We start from the raw sequence: 20372 nt of genomic DNA, 5'->3' as shown, positions 1-20372 counted from the left end.
TGAGGTTTTAATTATTAAAAGCAAAGATGTTGCTATTTCCATGGACTTAAAAGCCATGTGTCTATTACTCTTGCTCATTTTTCTATAGGGTTGCTTACATAGATTTCTCACTGATTCATTTTCTAAGACAACAGTTAATCTGTAAGACTATCCATTAAAAATAACATTCAACCTATTAAAAGGCTAGTTTTGGAGTCAGGTGGATCTGTGTTTAATTCCCAGCTCTGGGTATTTGTCATCACCTCTAAAAGGGAGATGAAAATACTTCCTCTCTCGTAGGGATGCACACAGAGATGCCATGAGTATGAAATGAGAAAAGCAGCAGTGTCCCTGGTATGTAATTACAGGTACCATTTGATGTTTACTATCATCATCATTATTAGAAATAAAAACAGCAACACAGTAATGGAAGATTATATTGGTACAGGATTTTTAAATGTTCTGAGTATTTTAACATCCTTTAAAATCTTTATAAACATCCTGTCCAGTAGGTAGGACTTTGCTGAGATAATGCATTATGTGTTCTCTCTAGACCAGAAGAGTAAATTGAGTTGTAGGTAAGAGTAAATCGAGTTGTAAGGTAAGGCCAGACAGGAGAGAACACCAAGTGTAAGTAGGCTAGGTCTAGGAGCTAATTCAAATCACACCTTGTAAGTGAGGGAAAAACTCAATGCACAAGGCTAAGCCTGAATGGACAGGAGATTTGCATAGTGTAGCCTGGATTTTCTTGAGCTCCAATATTATACGCAATGTAGAAACTCCAAGTCCCCTCTCCCTACCCCAAAGATTCTGGAAATTCCTAGGAGGCATATATTCTCATGGTCACTTCTGGCTCCAAGCTCCTTCCTCCAGTGAATTGGTACATGGTACAGTCTGTGGATCATCTTGGCATCTACCATGTGCTTTCCAATAAGGATATTGCTTTGACCCTGAAAGAAATTTACTCTTGATACAATTTCTAAAATAAAACAAAACACTCAACACTCTTGCAAGATATAGTAGGTATTAGTGAAAATTCATGAGGGATAAAAGAATGAGTTATAGTGTCAAAATGCCAAAAAAAAAAAATCTTCAAATTGTACATGGACACCCTTGTCCATTTTGGGGTCACTGCACAATCAGGCACTGTTTTCACTGGCTACTATATTCCTCTGGTCCCCGAGATCCTGGTCCCCCTCCATCTTGCCACCTCTTTTCTCATCTGTCCCTCTGATACCTCCTCTTTCCTAATTCCCTTCCTGGATTAGTTCTGGGAACTTCAAATTCTATTTTGCAGAACAATTCAGCTCCCCTCAATCTTTGCCCCCAAACTTGGGCTTACATCTGCATTTCCCAGTCCAATGCATGCTCAGAACAACAACAACAAAATGTTCATGTAACTAATGTTATCAGAAGACTGCACGTTGGCCTCATTCTCTCAGTTGTGGTTATACAACACATTTTTCCCCTCTTTTGCATCATCATTTACAATTTCATACAGTAGCAACATACTTGGGTCCATGTCCATTCCGAGCGCTCAAATGTTCACTGGAGAAGTGAACACATTTTTTGGAGAATGAGGATGAAGGCTCCAGGTAACAACACTCTTCAGTCTGACAACGAGATTTGAGATCACCAGCCTATGTCTACTCACTACCGAAGCCCACCCAGCTAATTTCATCAAAGAATGCAGAGCAAGAAGAGGCCAACACCAGCAGAATGATAAAATACAAACTAACTACGCACTGTTGTTTTATTTTTTAATCAATCTTTTTGATTGGAATATATGTTCATCGTCAAAAAACAAACATTACAAAAATATATAACTACTGTTAGTATGGCACACACACACACACACACACACACACACACACACTTTTCTAAACAAAACTGGAATCAAACTGTAATAACCATGGCATTATTTTTAATTAAGATGTAGAAATACATCTTAACTTACACATCTTAACTTTAAGGTTAAATGTTCTTAATAATGTTTGTGCTTTGGGAGGAAGACTTAAAACGATAAAGAACATTCTACTAAAATTATTCCTTTAAGTCACATTACTTGGACTGTTAGATTACATCAAGACAGATGCCAACTCTATCACCTTCACTGAGTTATGCACACTTCCTTAATGAACCGTGTTAGCCCAAAAACCAATCCAAACCATTAAGGCATGGGACTACTAAAGAATAAGATCAATCTTTAAATATAGTTTCTGTGGGGGCACCTGGGTGGCTCAGTGGGTTAAGCGTCAGACTTCAGCTTAGGTCATGATTTCACGGTTCATAGGTTGGAGGCCCGCATCAGGGTCTGTGCTGACAGCTCAGAGCCTGGAGCCTGCTTTGGATTCTGTGTCTCCCTCTCTCTCTGCCCCTCCCCTGCTCGCCCTCTCTTTCTCCCAAAAATAAAGAAACATTTAAAAATAAAATAAAATTTAAAAAAAAGAATACCCTTATGCCCTAGGGTGATGTTAGTGTTTACTGAGGTACTCTGTACATCAGCTCTTAGTCACCTGTCCTCTAGTTTTCTGTCTTTAAGGAAATTGAAACTTATTGCTGTAGTTAAAGATTAACCTAATATGGATGATCAAAACTATAGTAGATATAGTAGATGCAATAAAATAATATATAAATTTGAAAACAAATGGCCATGTTTTGTCTATGTATCAAAGGTAGAAAATTCAATAAGATATATGGTTACCTAACATGATAAGATTAATTACATTTTATTTTTTTATTTAAAAAATATTTTTTTAACTTATTATTTAATTTACATCCAAGTTAGTTGGCATATGGTGCAACAATGATTTCAGGAGATTAATTACATTTTAAAGCTAAAGACAAAAGTTTTAAATCTATTACCTATTAGTGTATTTGCATATGTGTAACCATATACATATGAAGACATATGTAGAATAAGATAGATCTTTAAAGCTTTTGTGCCTTTGTCATTCTCTTCAATCACTCAGCAAAAGTTCCTCACTTCTAAGAAAGCTTTCTGTTGTATGTATACATCATCACTCTAAAGCAAGATGTTTCCTTGCATTTAAGTATCTATGAGTTATGCCTATTAATAACTAATTTTCTCTAACAATGTTCATTTCTTAAGCACAAGGCTTAAATTCAGAATAACAGAATTTTTAAGAAGCCTTTATATGTAAATGTTCTTGGGAATATCCCAGGTGGCTACAATTTTCTTACTTCATGAAAGGAGAAATATGAAAAACAATTAGGTATGCTTGGTATTCCTCATATTTTTTTTTTTTAATGTTTATTTATTTTGAGAGAGAAAGAGAAAGAGTATCCATGAGCAGTGAGGACAGGCAGAATCCCAAGCAGACTCCACGCTGTCAGCGCAGAGCCCAACACGGGGCTCAAACTCACAAACCATGAGATCATGACCTGAGCCAAAATCAAGAGACAGACACTTAACCGACTGAGCCACCCAGGGGCTCCTCCTATCTTGATCAGCTAAAACACTGCATGTCCTGAACTTAAAATGTTCCAGAGCTCTACCCAAGGGATACACATGTTCATCAGATGTTCCTTTCTTTCTTTAATAACCTCTCATAATAACATCTAACTTTGGGTCTTCCTAACTATGAAACACAGGATTGTGTTTTAGTGATGCTTACTCCAAAATAGGAATCATATCAGTTCATTACTTTCCATAATATTATTTCGTTGTCTGCTTCCTTTATAAATTTTTAACATTTTTTTAATGTTTATTTATTTTTGAGACAGAGAGCGTGAGCGGGGGAGAGGCAGACAGAGAGGGAGACACAGAATCCGAAGCAGGCTCCAGGCTCTGAGCTGTCAGCACAGAGCCTCATGCGGGGCTCAAATTCACGAACCATGAGATCATGACCAGAGAGAAAGTCAGATGCTTAACCAACTGAGCCACCCAGGTGCCCCTGCTTCCTTTATAATTATTAAATTCTGCTCCAGTCAACTTCTAGCTGTCTTACTTTCCCTTCCTGAAAAAGAGTAATTTTAGTATTGTTCAATAGCTGTCAAACTCTAAGTACACCCAGTCCTGATTTGACTGATGTTATTCCGGACAACCCTGATATATTGCCCTTTGATGATGACTCATAACTTAGAAAGAATCAAGGTATATACCTTGTGCTAAACATGCTGTAACTTCTAAAATATTGTTTTGGGGGCGCCTGGGTGGCGCAGTCGGTTAAGCGTCCGACTTCAGCCGGGTCACGATCTCGCGGTCCGTGAGTTCGAGCCCCGCGTCGGGCTCTGGGCTAATGGCTCAGAGCCTGGAGCCTGTTTCCAATTCTGTGTCTGCCCCTCCCCCGTTCATGCTCTGTCTCTCTCTGTCCCAAAAATAAATAAACGTTGAAAAAAAATTAAAAAAAAAATATATTGTTTTGGAATATTTTGCAAGCAACATCTCATTCTTGCTGAAAAATTAAGGATTAATGTTCATACTGTCTATGGATCAGCATTTAGAGCTGGAAATTTCAGCACTGACTGTGCAATCAAGAGTTTTCTAACCTCCTCAGACAATTCAAACAAAAATTGAAATTATTTTTTTATTGACGACACCTGAAGAAAGTTTCCTTTATTATGAATGAAGTCCATACTGAAATTAATACTATAAAGCTTACTACCATACAAAGATCCCTTCTATCCATTACCAGAGTATTATAAAGACAGTTGTTCAATCTGATTTCTGTATAAGGACTAAAGTGCAACACTGCCCTCACTCTGTGTGTGTGTGTGTGTGTGTGGCGGGGGGGGGGGGGGGGGTGGTAATGGGAAAGACATTTGCTTTGTCAAGGCTATTTGTATCATTTGGTAATTCCCAAACTACCTCCAGGCTCATAATATTTATGCTGAAGAGAATAATAATAGTAACAACCCAAATTACAGGAAAAAATTGTTTCAAACTGTACAAAAATATTAGTCATTTTTACCTAGGAGGCTCAACAAGTGACAAAATTTTACCCATTTTAACTATAATCTAGAAAATATATGAAGAAATGGCCACCTTAAAAACCATTTGAACATTTATAAATGGATTAAGTCAGCTGACCAAATCATAATCCTTTGGGTACTTTTAAATAATGGTTTCTAACTTTTCTGATTAGACTGAAACTTTCCTCAGTTTTAAGTTTTATGTCTAGGTTAATGACACTGCAATTTATATTTTAAAATCTCTATAAACTCTCCTATGAAACTGTTATAGAAAGACCCCATGAGGTTGGGCTTGACTCACCCTCTAAAAGATTCCATCTGTGGTATGTTGTAATTGTTACTTTTTTAAAAAAAAGTAATCTCATATACGCAGTCCATATACCCAACATAAAAGCTATTTTTCTGAAAGGCAGATCATCAGACATTTTGTGCCCCACCCCACCCCCACTGGCATGATATACAGCTAGAAAACCAGACTTATTAGAAGAGATACCCATAAAAGTCGGCCTTGGAACCACACTGGAAGTGACCATTTCAGGTACTTTGAACCTCACACAGAGGTCTTAAGCTCAAGGCCCACAGCCATGGATACATGTTTCCCACTGTAGTGTAAAAGTGCTTAGGATCTCATCACCAGGATATCCAGACCCACTGACTGACCCTGACATCCACCTATAAAGACTTTAGAGGAACAGAGGACTTTCCTAAGTAGACATCTACTTTTCAAGATTATATGGATCAAGAACATCAGGTGTAGGGCCACTTTCTCCAAAGTGACTTGTACTCAGACTTCCACCTCATTTTGTTTATATTCTGTGTCTGAAAAATTTTGCCAGAGTCTGAATTCTTTGTGACTAGGTTTCTGTTTTATCTGTGCTGATTCTTGTTCAGGCTGTCTCCTGTATATACTGTGACCTTTAGCTGGAAGTTCACATTCATTAGAACTTACTGGGAATTTTTGAGGCTTGTGTTGGGAGAAACCTTCCTCCAGTGAAAATTTGTTTACTTCCTACCAGGCATCTGGGGAACTAGCAACCCAAGTAAATGTTGTATTAGCAGCATATAGTCTTTTCAAAGGTACAAATCATATAAACTCAGGCCACAAACTGGCCTAAGGACTGGCCGTGGGCCACACACTCTCAGAAATATGTTTTCCTCCAATCAGAACAAGGCAAGTCAGACAAGTTTCTATGCTGCTTTTTGAGGTAAAAATTATATTCCTAATTCACCCTTACTTTGAGGGTAAAACTCTTCATGGTTCCTGGTTTTAGGGAATCACCAATCAAACTCCAATTTGAGCCCAGAGCTTTGCCCCTGGCCTCTTGGTTGCCTTCTTAAACCTAGAGCTCTAGGCCACCTGAGATTACTAAATGATCCCGGGGCAGAGGATGACCTCAGCCCACCTCTTTAAATGCATGCAGACTTTGTTCTGGCTTGAGAGTATTTCCTTTGGCAAGCTGAATCACGTTTTAAAAGGTGTTCTTATTGTTAACATTCTTAGGTGCATCTTAGGTGCATTAGCAAAATAATTTCTATGATTTAGCCTGTCATATTGCCAAAAATAGAGGTCTGTAAATTCTGGGGTGTCTGGCCGGCTAAGTTGGAGAAGTATTCGACTCTTCATCTCGGGGTCGTGAATTCGAGCCCTACACTGAGCGTACGGATTACCAAAAAAAAAAATAAATTAAAAAAAAAAAAAAGAGGTCTATAAAGTCTTCCTAGATATACCAAAACTTTGGGACCGACCTATCCCTCCACTATCATATCTAATTCTCCTCCAGAAATTAATGACCACTTCCCATCCACCTATTTTCAACAAAGAAATTGAGCATACCCTCCCTCTTCTCTTGATCTTCCACACCCCAGTAGAACTTAGTGGTTCTAACTTCTAAATATCTTTTAAATGTGTTCTCTTCTTCATTCCGGCTACTGACTTTCATCATTTCTTTTCTGCGTCACTGAAACAACATAACATTTCCATGCTTACCTCCCTCAAATGCATACTTCACACAGCCGCCAGCAAAACCTATTTAAAATAAATATCTGACTGGGGCGCCTAGGTGGCTCAGTCGGTTAAGCATCCAACTTCAGCTCAGGTCATGATCTCATGGTTCATGAGTTTGAGACCCGCATCAGGCTCTCTGTTGTCTGCACAGAGCCCACTTCAGATCCTCTGCCTCCTTCCCTGTCTCGCTCTCTCTCTTAGGCCCTCCCCAGCTTGTGTGCACTTCTGCTTGGTCTACCCTCTAGAGGCCCTCACAATTCACCCCAGCTTCCGTGGCTACTTGTCAGCTCTTTATCTTTCAGAAACCAGGTCAAGAATCTTCCAGGAAACTTGCAAGCAAATTCTTAGTGTGCCCTTTGTTATATCACTGCTCGATGTGCTTAACTGTTATTGCACTTACCACAGTGTACTGCCATCACTTATCTGTTGTCCGGATTAGACTATGAACTCCTTTTAAAGTCAGAGGACTCACCTCTTTATCCATGGTACACATTACATGAGGTACTTAATACCTGTCAGATAAATGTATTTCATTTCTACAATACCTTTACAACTGACTCCTATGTCCCGCTGCCGCCATCAGAGTTCAGGCCCTTTCTTCCTCTATCCTCATACACGTCCTTCTGCATCTAGTTTGTCAGCCTTCCTCACGTCACCCCAGTTCTCTCTGAAACACAGTTGTGACCAGGTCCTACTTACCCTCAGAAACCTACTGCAACAGGCCCTGCCTCATTTTCACCTGCTGCGCCAGCAGCTCATACCAACCCAAGGATCTGCCACAGCGACAGCTCAGCTGGGACCTTAGGGCAGGCAGTACCCAACCAGCCTAACCCTCTGACTTCTCACTCACCATCTAACGAAGCTTATTAGCATTAGACACCTCTCCAGACCCAAACTGTGGTGTGATGGTGTTGGTGATATTCTCCAATTCCGGCCCTCCCCATTTCAACTATATGGAAAACTCTATTTTACAGCACTGGTGTTCCGGGGGCAAGGGGAGGGGGAAGAGAGGAATGACACAAAGGGGGAAATATTGTCTACAGAGAACCTAAGGCCAACAATAAAACCGAATAAAGGTCAGTCTGTTTTTTATGATCATCATGAACCAGCAATTTTTTTTTTTAATGTTTATTTATTTTTGAGAAAGAGAAAGCTCGCGTAAGAATGGGGCAGGGCAGAGAGAGACAGGGACAGAGGATCCAAAGCGGGCTCTGTGCTGACAGCAGAGAACCCGATGCAGGGCTCAAATGCACAAACTGTGAGATCATGACCTGAGCCAAAGTCTGATGCTTAGCCGACTGAGCCACCCAGGTGCCCCAAGAACACCAATTCTAAACAATGTAAGCTTTATTACTATTTCATTAGTAATATTATTACTAATATTTTATTTCTCCCTGCCAAGGCAGATAGGTCCTCCACCAACAGTCCCTGGTGAACCACTGGTATTCAGGCATCGTGCCCTTGCAAACATTTAAGCGATCCCCAAAAGAGAATTAATCGCCTCTTCCTAAACCCTTAATATACATCTGAGTCTCTGACAAGGCTGTAAGCACATTAAGGGGAGCTCACCTATAACCCTAGTGCAGACATTCGTGAACACACTTACCCTTCTAGCCAGCCGCGCTTCCAAAGCTTGCCTCAGCTGCGCAGTAAGGTCCTCAGGGAAATGCGCCCAGTGCCAGCTCTACTATGTTGCTACGAGAAACAAACCATCATGCCTTACACTCACCCTTCAGACCAAACTAACTGCATACAGAATATAATTTAAACACCGAAGGTTGGCATTTACAGAACATCATGATGTGGAACATCATTCTAAATCCTACTACAGTTGACCCTTAAGTGACAAGGGGGTTAGGGACACTGACACCTTACACAGTCAGAAATCTGTGTGACTCCCCAAAAACTGAACTACTAACAGCCTACCAGTGACCAAAATTCTTACTGATAACCTAGACAGTTAATTAGCATGTATTTTTTTATGTTATAAGATTTATATGCTGTATTTACAATAAAGCTAGAAAAAAATATAAAAACCCCAAAGAAGAAATACATTTACAGTACTATACTGTATACATTGAAAAAATCCACATATTAACTGGACCCGTGCAACTGCTGTTCAAAGGTCAAATGTATTTAACACTCTTCTTATACCAAACCACTCATACTCAATGTATTTCTGTCTCTTACATATGACTCTTTTTTGTATCACAGTACTTTGTAATTTATGACACTGCTAAGCCCTAGAAGGAAACTTAAATAGTCCTATTTTAGTGCTATATATGCAAAAGACACCAAGTACTACTGAATAAAACTATGGACAGTTAATACATAAAAGACTACAATACATTTTTATTATATAGCATTTTATTTTTAAAAAAACTTTATTTCATAGAATACATTTTCACATTAGAGATTCCTACAGTGGGAAAATAACAATTTATTACTTACAGTTTTGTATTTGTAGAACATTAGGACAAGTAAAATAAACACATTTGAGGATTAAGTCTCAGTTCAGAATCTGTAATATTTTGATACATCTATAAGGGTACCTCTTCCCTACATGGAATTTTTCTACACTCAGAAGCTCTCCAGGCTCCTCCTCCCAAGCTTTAGAAATGAGTAATGTCAAAGAGCAGGATTTCCTAACTTTAAAATTTCCCTAGGACATGTAACCATTAATAACTGGTATAACAGAGAGGGAAGTTTTCAAAAATTAAACACTGACTAATTTTCTGCAAAGTCTTTACTTGTGAATGAACAGTCTTTCCCTTTCACCATCATTCCCAGGACAAACATAGACGTTTGATCAGATATTGATAGTAATAAAGCTGAATTCCCTTTAAGAATTTGAAAAGCTAACAGGCAAAAGCTCATATGCAATGTTTAGTTATGCTGAGTCTTGTGAGAAGCTGGGAGACAACCCCATAAACTCACCAGAACAAGGAACTCAGTCCCCAAATTACTTGGATACAATTTCTCTCAAACCTTTTCCTCAAAGACTGAATTCTAAAAATAACCAGGCAATTAGGAGAAGAGGTTTGTCTCACCAATGGACTTATCTGTTATTTCCTCCTTATTGTGAGTTCAATGGCATGACAGAGCAGAGGCAAAGAGGTGTACAATCAATTCTCGTGGTATTAAGTCAAAAAGGTCAGAGCTTCCACAGCATGGCAACAGCTTTGCAGATGCCCACATCATGATAGTTGAAATAACACAGCCCAGCAAAGGTTAAAGCTGACAGGGCCAAAACTCCTGCCTTGGCGGTTTTCTGCAAAGCATCTCCATGAACGTAGTCAGTAACCACTTGTCCAAGGCCCCTAAAGAAAAAAATAACAGTACAAAAGAAAGCCAAACAGCTAACTTGACTGCAAAACAATAATTATCAGGTTCAAAGTACAACTCAAGGTCATAGAATCATAAACCAAAATGAAGGAATCAAGAGTTTCCCAGTAATATAATAAAGACATCTCTATTCTTCAGATTCAATTTTCCAGAGTTACTTCTATCAAAGACAGTAGTTAACTGCCACTCTATATACAAAATCTTGGTTGTTGTTTGTTTGTTTCATTAAAACAAATGCTCCAGGGGCACCGGCCTAGGTCAGTCAGAGAAGCGTGTGACTCTTTGATCACAGGGTAGTAAGTTCAAGTCCCACACTGGGTGTAGACATTAATAATAAATAAATAAATAAACAAACTTTAAAACAAATGCTCTATAGAACTTTTCATTAATTAAAAAAAATTTATGAAGCAGATATTATGTGCCAGAACCTGTTATAGATGTTGAAAGAACAGCAAATAAGACAGCATCCTTGCCTTTATGGAACAGATTCTAGTGAAAGAGAAAATAAATATGTATGTGCTATGAGAAAATATTTTAGAAAGGATGACCTGAATGAGAAGAATGTTCTAAACAGAAGTGACAATGACCTTGGCATCTTTGAGGAATAGTAAAAAGATTAGTGTGACTGGAGGACCAGATCATAACAGAAAGGCAGATCACATAGGGCCCTGAAGGTCATAATAAAAGTTTATTATTTCAGGGGTGACTGGCTGGCTCAGCCCATGGAGCACATGACTCTTGATCTTGGGGTTGTGAGTTTGACCCTCACATAGGGTACAGAGATTACTTAAAAGTAAAAATCTTAAAAAAAAAAGTCTGAATTTCATATGAAATGTAATTGGACACCACAGACGTGTTTTTAAGTAGGGAGTAACCTAAGTAAAGGAGTGACCTAATTTTACTTTTTTTTAATTTATTTTTTAATTTATTTTTATTTTTTTAACGTTTATTTATTTTGAGACAGAGAGAGACAGAGCATGAATGGGGGAGGGTCAGAGAGAGAGAGGGAGACACAGAATCTGAAACAGGCTCCAGGCTCTGCGTTGTCAGCACAAAACCTGACGCGGGGCTCAAACTCAGAGACCGCGAGATCACGACCTGAGCCAAAGTCAGACGCTCAACCGACTGAGCCACCCAGACGCCCCTAATTTTACTTTTTTAATAACAGCTTTAGTGAGATATAATTCACATACCATAAAATTAACACTTTTTAAAGTGAGCAAGCACTATGCCCAATGTGGAGCTTGAACTCACGACCCTGACATCAGGTACCAGGCTCTACCCACTGCCCCAGCCAGGCACGCCCCATAAAATTAACCCTTTTTCAAGTGTACACTTCACTGGTTTGTAGTGTATTTACAAAGTTGTGCAACATCATCACTATTTAATTCTCATCACCCCAAAAAGAAACCCTGCATCCATGAGCTCATTATTCAACAACTAACTTGTTTTCTATTTCTACAGACTTGCCTATTCTATACATTTTATATAAATGAAACATGTGGCCTTTTGTGTCAAGTGTCTTTCACTTCACATTTTCAAGGTTCATCAACATTGTGGCACGTACTTGGATTGTTTTTGCTTTTTGGTTATTGTAAATTACACTGTATGAATATTACTATTCAAGTTTTGCGTGAGGATATGTTTTCAATTTTGAAAACATGAATCGATGAGTTACATGGTGACTCTAACTTTTTGTTAGAACTGCCAAACTGTTTTCCAAAGCGGCTCCAACTTCTTAAATTCCCAGCAGACATAGGAGGACTCCCAACTTCTCCACATCCTTGAAACACTTGTCATCGCCCATCTTTTTGATTAGAGCCATCCTATTAAGTATGAAGTGGCAGCTCATTGTGGTTGTGATGTGCATTTCTCTAATAAAAAATAGTGTTGAGCATTTTTTCATGTTGCTTATGAGCCATTTGTGTATCTCCTATAAAGAAATGTAATTTTTCTTTTAAAAAAGACCACCTTGGCTGCAGTATGGTGAATGGAGAGTGCAGGCAGCAGAAGGGGGGCAAGAACAGAAACAGAAAACCAGTTAGGAGGCAAATAAAGTAGCCTCAGCAAGATTGTTGGCTCAACCTAGGCTGGTGACGGGGGAGATGGTGTGAAGTGACAATTTAGACAGGTTATGTTTTGAAGAGGGAACAAACAGAAAGAGCTGATGGACTGGATGTGGGATAAGACAAAAAGAAGTATCTGCAATAACTCCTAGGATTTTTGGCTTGAGCAACTATGATTTAATTGAGTTAGGGAAGAACAGGAAAGGAGGCAGCTTTAAGGGAAAATCAAGAGAGATTTGGGGCGGACAAGAGTGGCTTTTGGCAATGTTAAATTTGAGGGGACTATTACACATTCAAATGGACTCCACTGGTTAGACAAGTGGAATCACGGGACTGCAGATCAAGAAGAGGTCAGATCTGAGCTCGCCTCAGGAAATTAGAGAAATTAAGAAAGGAAAACTGAGCCCAGGATTCAGGGCTTTCTCGTTCACATGTCAGACAAGGGGAGAAGCTGGCATCAGAGACTGAGAAGGTGCAGCTAGTGAGGTGGAGGAAAATGGTGGGCACAGGGTCTACAAAGCCAAAAAAAATTATTTAAGGAGGGGATGGCCAATTAAGTTGAACGGTGCTGAGAGTTCAAGTAAGAGGAAGACCGAGAACAGACAGATAGATTTGGAAAAATGAAGGTTTTGGGGGATATTGGTAAGAATTACTTCAGTTATGTAGTTAGGATAAAAGCCCAATTAATGTGGATTAAAAGAGAATGGATGCTGAGGAATTAATGCACAATTATAGACATTCTTTTAAGTCATCCTGTGTGTATGTGTGTGTGTGTGTGAGAGAGAGAGAGAGAGAGAGAGAGAGAGAGAGAGAAGGAAGAATTAGTAAGGTAACTGGAGAATAGAATAAAAAATATATATAAATATATTACGTTAGAATTCTTAACCTGACTTTTCGTGGATTTAGATGATCTCCTGCCAAACACCACATATTAGAGAAATATTCCTGTACTTGTGATCTAATATTTCATATGCAATGGAATCCTGTATTTTGAAAGGTCTGTAGATTAAAGGGTAATTCCCCTGACCAACCCTAGAAAATTAGGTAAGCAAAATCCCTTGTAACACTAATCTACAAAATCATTCTGATAGATCACTTAACCTTCCCCGGGGTTTAGTGTCCACATCTGTAAAATAACAGGGTTGGTTAAGATATTCCCAAGTCCTTTCAGTTCTAACAACCCAAAATGCTTCCCCTGCCCACAATATCATGTTGTCCTTATAAAACAACATAAAATGAACTCAAAGATCCCAACTGTTATTTACAAACTTTGCAGAGGGTTCATTAACTTAGAAAGTCTAACAAACTACACTGGATAAAATAAATAGAAGCTGGGAATTCACTCATTCAGTAAGTATTTACTTAGTGCGTGTCAGGGACTGCTCTAGGCATTAAATATATATAACAACAAACAAAAACAGCCAAAAGTCTGTTTTCTTTTTTTAAAAAGGGCAACACTTAACTACAGTGTCTAAGGATGCACAACTGAGTGATAAAACCACACTAAAATATAAGGGAGTGATTACTATAAAAACCAGGATAATGGTTCCTGGTTGGGAGGATGCTGAACAGTTATGACTGAGGTAGAACACAAGGAAGAAGCTTCTGGAGTAGGTGGCAACGTTCAATTTCTTGACCTGGGCACCATTACCCTTGCAATAATTCATTAAGCCATGGATGTGATTCTTGTAATTTTCTGTATCAGTGCTTTCATTCTAATGAGGGGAAACAAGGAATATACAAAACGATAAATAGATGATACAGTATAGTATAAGGTAATAAGCACTACTGAGAAAAATAAAACAGGGGAGAGGGATAAGACATACTGGGAAGGACACTATAATTGTGAATAAGTGGTTAGAGAAGGCTTCATTGAGAAGGTGACAGTTCAGATGTGAAGGAAACGAGGAATAAGCCATGTAACTAGAGAGAGTGTCAGGCAGAAGCAAAGTAGAGTCTTGAGGCCTGGAGTGTCCCTGGAGTGTCCAAGAATTATCATGAAAGCCGGTGTGAATGACAGAGAGAGTAGCTGGAAATTCGGGAAGAAAGAGAGCCAGACTACCTTGGGTCAGTAGACCATCATGAGAATTCTGACTTTTAGCCTGAGGAAGGTTAAAAGACAGCAAAGTGTTTTGAGAAGGAGAATGTCTTCATCTGACTTAATATTTTAAAAGGATCACTGAGACTGCTGTGTAGGGAATAGACAGAAGGAGGACCAGTTAGGTGACTACTACTGAAACCAAAGATGACGACCAGGTTTGCGGCATGCACAATTGGAAGAGTGCAAATGCCATTAATTCAGATCGGCAAGAGTGCTAGAGGAAGAGAACTGGGGAGTCGACGAACTCAGTTTTATAACATGCTATACTCAAAATGCCTATTACACATGGAAGAGAAGACATCAAATAGGCAGGCAGATACACAAATCTGGGCATACAAATACTTTATAGGTTTTAAAGTTGTCTACAGGTCTGAGTATCTCAATCAAATTCTCCCTCATCTGCAGTAACGGGACAAGCTCACAGCAAATAAATTTAGCAACGTAACACTGAAGGGTCTGCTGTACTTGCCAGTGACTATGGAGCGTGAGGGCTGCAGCCAAGGAGTAGTCCATCGCAGAGCTGGGATTCAAATAAGCAGCTGGAATTAGGCCCAGGAGCAAAACACTGACCACCCTCTCACCAGTCCAGTGGAGAGATGAAGCCTTGGAACCAGCTATAAAAAGGAGGGACCAGATTTGTAAGAGTTGAAAGGGGAAAACACACATATCTCACATTCAGTATTTGCCACAAAATAACCCAGCTGACAGAATGGCAAATAGTATGCATATGAGACTTAACTGAGCAGAAAGAGAGTAAGATAAAGAAGATAATGGGGCGCCTGGGTGGCGCAGTCGGTTAAGCGTCCGACTTCAGCCAGGTCACGATCTCGCGGTCCGTGAGTTCGAGCCCCGCGTCAGGCTCTGGGCTGATGGCTCAGAGCCTGGAGCCTGTTTCCGATTCTGTGTCTCCCTCTCTCTCTGCCCCTCCTCCGTTCATGCTCTGTCTCTCTCTGTCCCAAAAATAAATAAACGCTGAAAAAAAATTTTTTTTTTTAAATTAAAAAAAAAGAAGATAAATGAGAAAGATGCTATCTCCCTTCTTTGACGCTCTTTAGCTCGAGGTGTCACAGTGCCTACTTAAATGCATTAGAAGACTGATCCAATTTGCTGACAGGCCAGAAGATGGATGAACTACCTTTGCAGAACCACCAACCTTGGGCTTTAGTGTAATGGACAGATACTTTACGAATGTAAGTTAATACCAGCAGAGGAATTCCTTTAAAACATTACTCTTTTATTTACACATTCTAATTTTTAGAATTTGAAGGTAATACTAAAAATCCTCCCCCCCAAAAAACCAAACCAGCCAATTCAAAAAGTTCTGATGTGAACTTTTACGATTATGGTCCTTCTTCTGTCCCATTACTTATAAATAGTCCAAAACAGGTATGAACATGAACATGAAAACTTCTTTTAAATAAGTGAAAAACAAAATGGGCTTTGAACATTTCTTCGGGAGCCTCTATCTTTTTTGGTTACAGATCTCTTTGGGAATCTAATAAAAGGACAGATATTCCCCAGAAAAATGCACATGGACGCATACATTAAAAACCATGTTTAAAACTTCAAGGACTTGCTTTTAGTCCCATGCACTTTAAATTAAAACCACTCTGCTAAATTTAACTGAACTAAACAAAGGAATGCAGAAACAAAGAATTTTCCAAGACAAAATAACTCTAAAAAGCAGAAAAACTATACTTGCCTAACTTCTCATAATTCAGATGCAACTGTACATAAGTTATTGACTTAAGAATCAAGAGGAATCTTTATCTCTATAAAATACAGATCTTTCCAGACTCTAAAACTGGAAATAATAGTTAACTTACTATTCACTTACAGGTTTTCCATAATATTCACCCCAAAAATGCCATGTGACTTTAGTATCAACCTAAATAAAAATAATTCAGTTAACAGCTATAAATATGTATGACTTTTTAAATTGTCTACTATTCTAAATTACTTATATATGGTTCCTCTCTATCAGCTAAATAAGAGTGACTATATTTTATAGACTCTTCCTACAAAACTATTTCCTTTAAAAAAAATTGAAATTTTCATAGACTTAGACCAGAAGGGTTCTCTTTCAGTGTAAATGGCATCCTTCAACCATTGTGGCATTGTCTGCCCCAAGGTGCAGGCTAAACAGGTCTTCATCTGACAGAGTTGGACATAAGAATTCCACTCCACAGATAGCAAGTCCTGCCAAAGGCATGAAAATTACCCAAGACAAAGATGAAAAGAACCCAAAAAGCAGTAGCAATGAAAGAAAAAAAAAAAAAACGTACCATGGTGGTTGGGTGACAGGTGAATGTGCTGTGTTCTACACTGTCCTGGGGTAGGTTGGTCCTGGAGAAATGCTGAGACATAAGCAGGTCTGACTACTGGAATTCGGAGAAACAGAGCTGAGGAAAGAGATATAAGGGAGGTCATAAACATGTCTCCTTTAACAGGAATAACAGACTTTCTAAATGACCATAAGCAAGCTATTTACTCCAAACAGGGGATAACAACTCATTTGTAAAATGAGGACAGTATATATTTCCCTGGATTACTATGAAGTCAGACTAAGTAGCCATTGAAAGATTGAAAAATCAATGAACCACTTTTGTAAAAGGGCTTCACTCTTACCAATTTTATAAAGTAAATTATAGGGCACCTGTGTGGCTCAGTTGGTTGAGGGTCTGACTCTTGATTTTGACTCAGGTCATGATCTCACGATTCATGGGTTCAAGCCCCATATGGGGCTCTGTTCTAGCAGTGTGGAGCTTGCTTGCTCGCACTCTCTCTCTCTCTCCCCCCTCACCTGCTCGCATGCGCACTCTCTCTCAAAATAAACTTTAAATAAATAAATAAATAAATAGTAAATTATAGTTCCTTTCTCTTTCCATTTATTCATCTGTTCATCCAACAAACATTTACTGCAGGTAAAAGCATGCTCTTCATTGGAGCAAGAGACAAGACAGTCTTTGTCCTCAAGGAATTCAGTCTAATTTAGGAAGTACATCTATTACCATCTTCCTTTTCAAGATCAGTTTCTCTACTTGTACTCTTTTTTAATTTTTTAAAATGTTTTATTTATTTTAAGAGAGAGGCAGAGAGGAGGGGGGACAGAGAATCCCAAGCAGGGTCTGTGCCCTCAGCAAAGAGCTCAACGTGGGGCTGAACTCACTAACGAGATCATGACCTGAGCCTAAGTTGGACGCTTAACCGACTGAGCCACTCAGGCACCCCTCCACTTGTACTCTTGAACCTATCCCGTTCTGTCCCCTTTTTGATCCTGTCTCTTGGTTAAAAACTAGACCTAGTTCATGCAATGCCACCACTTACTAGCTGTGAGGTGATGAGTAATTAAGTTAAACAGCCTCTCTAAGTCTAAATGTCCTTATCTGTAAAATGAAAATAGTAGCACTTACTTCATAATACTCCACTGAAAATTAATATATGAAAGGTGCTTAGCATAATTCCCAGAATGTCATAATTACTCAATAAGAGGTAATTTCTCTCCTGTGTCTTTCACCTCTCCTTCCTTCCTATTGGCCATTTCCAACTATGCTTCTTTATTTTTTTTTTAAATATAATTTACTGTCAAGTTAGATAATATACAGAGCATACAGCGCGCTCTTGGTTTCGAGAGTAGATTCTCATGATTCATTGCTTACATCCAACACCCAGTGCTCATCCCAACAAGTGCCCTCCTCAATGCCCATGCCACATTCCGCCCCCCACCGCCTCCCCCATCAACCCTCGGTTTGTTCTCTGTACTGTATCTCAGTTTGTAACTATTTTTTTCCTTCCCTTCCCCCATGGTCCTCTGTTAAGTTTCTCAAGTTCCATATATGAGTGAAAACATATATGTCTTTCTCTGACTGACTGATTTCACTTAGCATAATACCCTCCAGTTCCATCCACACTGTTGCAAATGGCAAAATTTCATTCTTTTTCATTGCCAAGTAGTATTTCATTGTATATATATGCCACTGCTTCTTTATCCATTCATCAGTTGATGGACATTTGGGCTCTTCCCATAATTTGGCTCTTCCAATTATGCTTCTTTAAAGTGTTGGCTAAATCACCTCCACTTATTCACTTCCCTATCATTCTTCAACTCTGAAATTTATCGTCATCCCTACTAAAACTGCTTTAAGTTGCCAATGGTCTCCATGTGATCACATCCAACAAACACCCTTTAGTCTCCACCCTATTGGACCTTTCCTCTCTTCTGTTCTGATGAACTCTCTTCTAGTCCTCCCTTTGATTGTCTGACATCTTATATCAAACTCCTCCTACATTCACTCTTAATGTTTTCCCAACTTTCTATCATCTGCCCATTGCTCTCCTCATGTCTTAAGACCACCCTTGGCCGTTTTTGTCCACTCAGCTTATTCTACCCATAAGCTGATGACACCCAATTCTGTATCTGCAACCCTGCTATCTCTCCAGAGTTTCAGAAGTGTGAGTGCCTCCTGGGTCTCTCCCCTGAGATATCCTACATGATCCTCAAACTCACCATGCCAAAAATTACAATCATCCTTCAACTCACTTTCTCAACCAAACTCGTCTTCCATTTGCTTGTTCGCCACTTTATTTAATAACATCCCAGCCACTCTTTAACCTAAACCAAAAATCTGCAAGTCATGTAAAATTTCCCTCCCTAAATTGTCAATCACCCAATGATACTGATGTATCTCCTTAACATTTCTTGAGATAATCTGCTCTTTGTTTGTACTACTCCAACAGTGTCCTATCTCATCTCCCTGACGTGTGTCCTAGCCGGTCCCATCTCCTATGATGGCCATCTACCACAGTGTTACTCAAGCGATCGATTTAAACTGCAACTCTATGTCAAATCTTTCAATGGTCCCCTTCAGAGCAGGTAAATGCACACTCCTTATCAAGACAAGTTCTTCCATGATTTGATTCCAGCTCACCTTTCCAGATTCATCTCTCATTCCTCACCTTCAGTTTCATGCACTAATATCTAGTTTATTTACTCTCCTACTTCACATTCCTACACCCTTCATCATTACTTTAGCTCATTCCAGTAGCTCCAACTGTAATGTCCTTCGTCCTGTGGCCTTCCTTATCCTCAAGACTCAAATAGGACACACTTCCCTCAGGAACCAAGAGAGGGTAACCTTTCCAAAACATACAGCTAAATATGTTCTTCCTCTCGACTACCATAATAATTTATGTACAGTACAACAGTTTGTGCTTTATGTTAAGTTATGCTTACGTGTGTTTTCCGTACAAAAATGAAAACTCTTCGAGGGCAGGAACTATGTTTTATTCACATCTGTATCCCAATCCTACTACAGTGTCTGGTTGAATACAAATGCCCAGTTGAATGATTATCAAGTTGATTTCCCGACCCCTATGCCAACTCCGGGTAAATGGGCAAGACCAGGCATTGGCATTTAGAGCCTAACACACTTTTCCAATGCAGGGTGGGTGCATTCTACGGACATTGTATGGGGAGAAAAAACAGAACTCTTATGAATAGCTTCAGCAGGACCGTAACTTCCAGGAGCTCTCTTTCAGATTATCCATCCCCACGTCAGCCCTGAGCGGGAGTGATAACGCGCTCGGGAGAACGTCTGGGCGCGTAGGCAACAGGGATTACCGCCATGGTTTCGACAGAAGCCAGATGGGCAAACGGAATGGAGGGATTCCCTGCTCAAGAGGCCTCGTCGCCTGGAGGCAAATCCTCACCGCACTCCCTTCCCTGGCTGTAGACTGTACTAAGAACCTCCGGCTGCCAGGACCCCTCACCTCGGCCTCCTTGCGCACCACACAGGACACCCAGCCGCCAGAGACTCGCCATCTTTCTCCCGAAGGTTCAAGGTCACCCAGCAACCCGGAAGCAGTCACTCGATTACTCCCACCCCTCGACAACGAAAGAAAACAAGAAACAGGAAAATGCCTGGTGAACCGGAAGTCGGGA

General features: G+C 39.6%; 1 protein-coding gene across 2 annotated transcripts; it reads right to left on the bottom strand.

The window, feature by feature from the left end:
- Nucleotides 1-9247: 9247 nt before the first annotated feature.
- Nucleotides 9248-20367, bottom strand: SDHD (succinate dehydrogenase complex subunit D). Of its 2 annotated transcripts, XM_043579328.1 has the most exons (4): nucleotides 20201-20367; nucleotides 16717-16833; nucleotides 14901-15045; nucleotides 9248-10239 (listed from the first exon to the last, which is right to left on the bottom strand). In XM_043579328.1, the coding sequence occupies exons 1-4, from the start codon at nucleotides 20250-20252 to the stop codon at nucleotides 10074-10076; spliced, it is 480 nt and encodes a 159-aa protein (XP_043435263.1). In that variant the 5' UTR covers nucleotides 20253-20367; the 3' UTR covers nucleotides 9248-10073. The 2 variants fall into 2 exon arrangements, with proteins under 2 accessions (XP_043435263.1, XP_043435264.1); XM_043579329.1 differs by lacking the exon at nucleotides 14901-15045 and having other exon boundaries at nucleotides 10151-10239; nucleotides 20201-20332.
- Between the last annotated feature and the right edge of the window lie 5 nt (nucleotides 20368-20372).

Source organism: Prionailurus bengalensis, chromosome D1, assembly GCF_016509475.1.
Source record: "Prionailurus bengalensis isolate Pbe53 chromosome D1, Fcat_Pben_1.1_paternal_pri, whole genome shotgun sequence".
NCBI classification, from domain to species: domain Eukaryota; kingdom Metazoa; phylum Chordata; class Mammalia; order Carnivora; family Felidae; genus Prionailurus; species Prionailurus bengalensis.
Note: the sequence above shows the minus strand (reverse complement) of the source record. Positions and strands in the feature narration are given on the sequence as shown.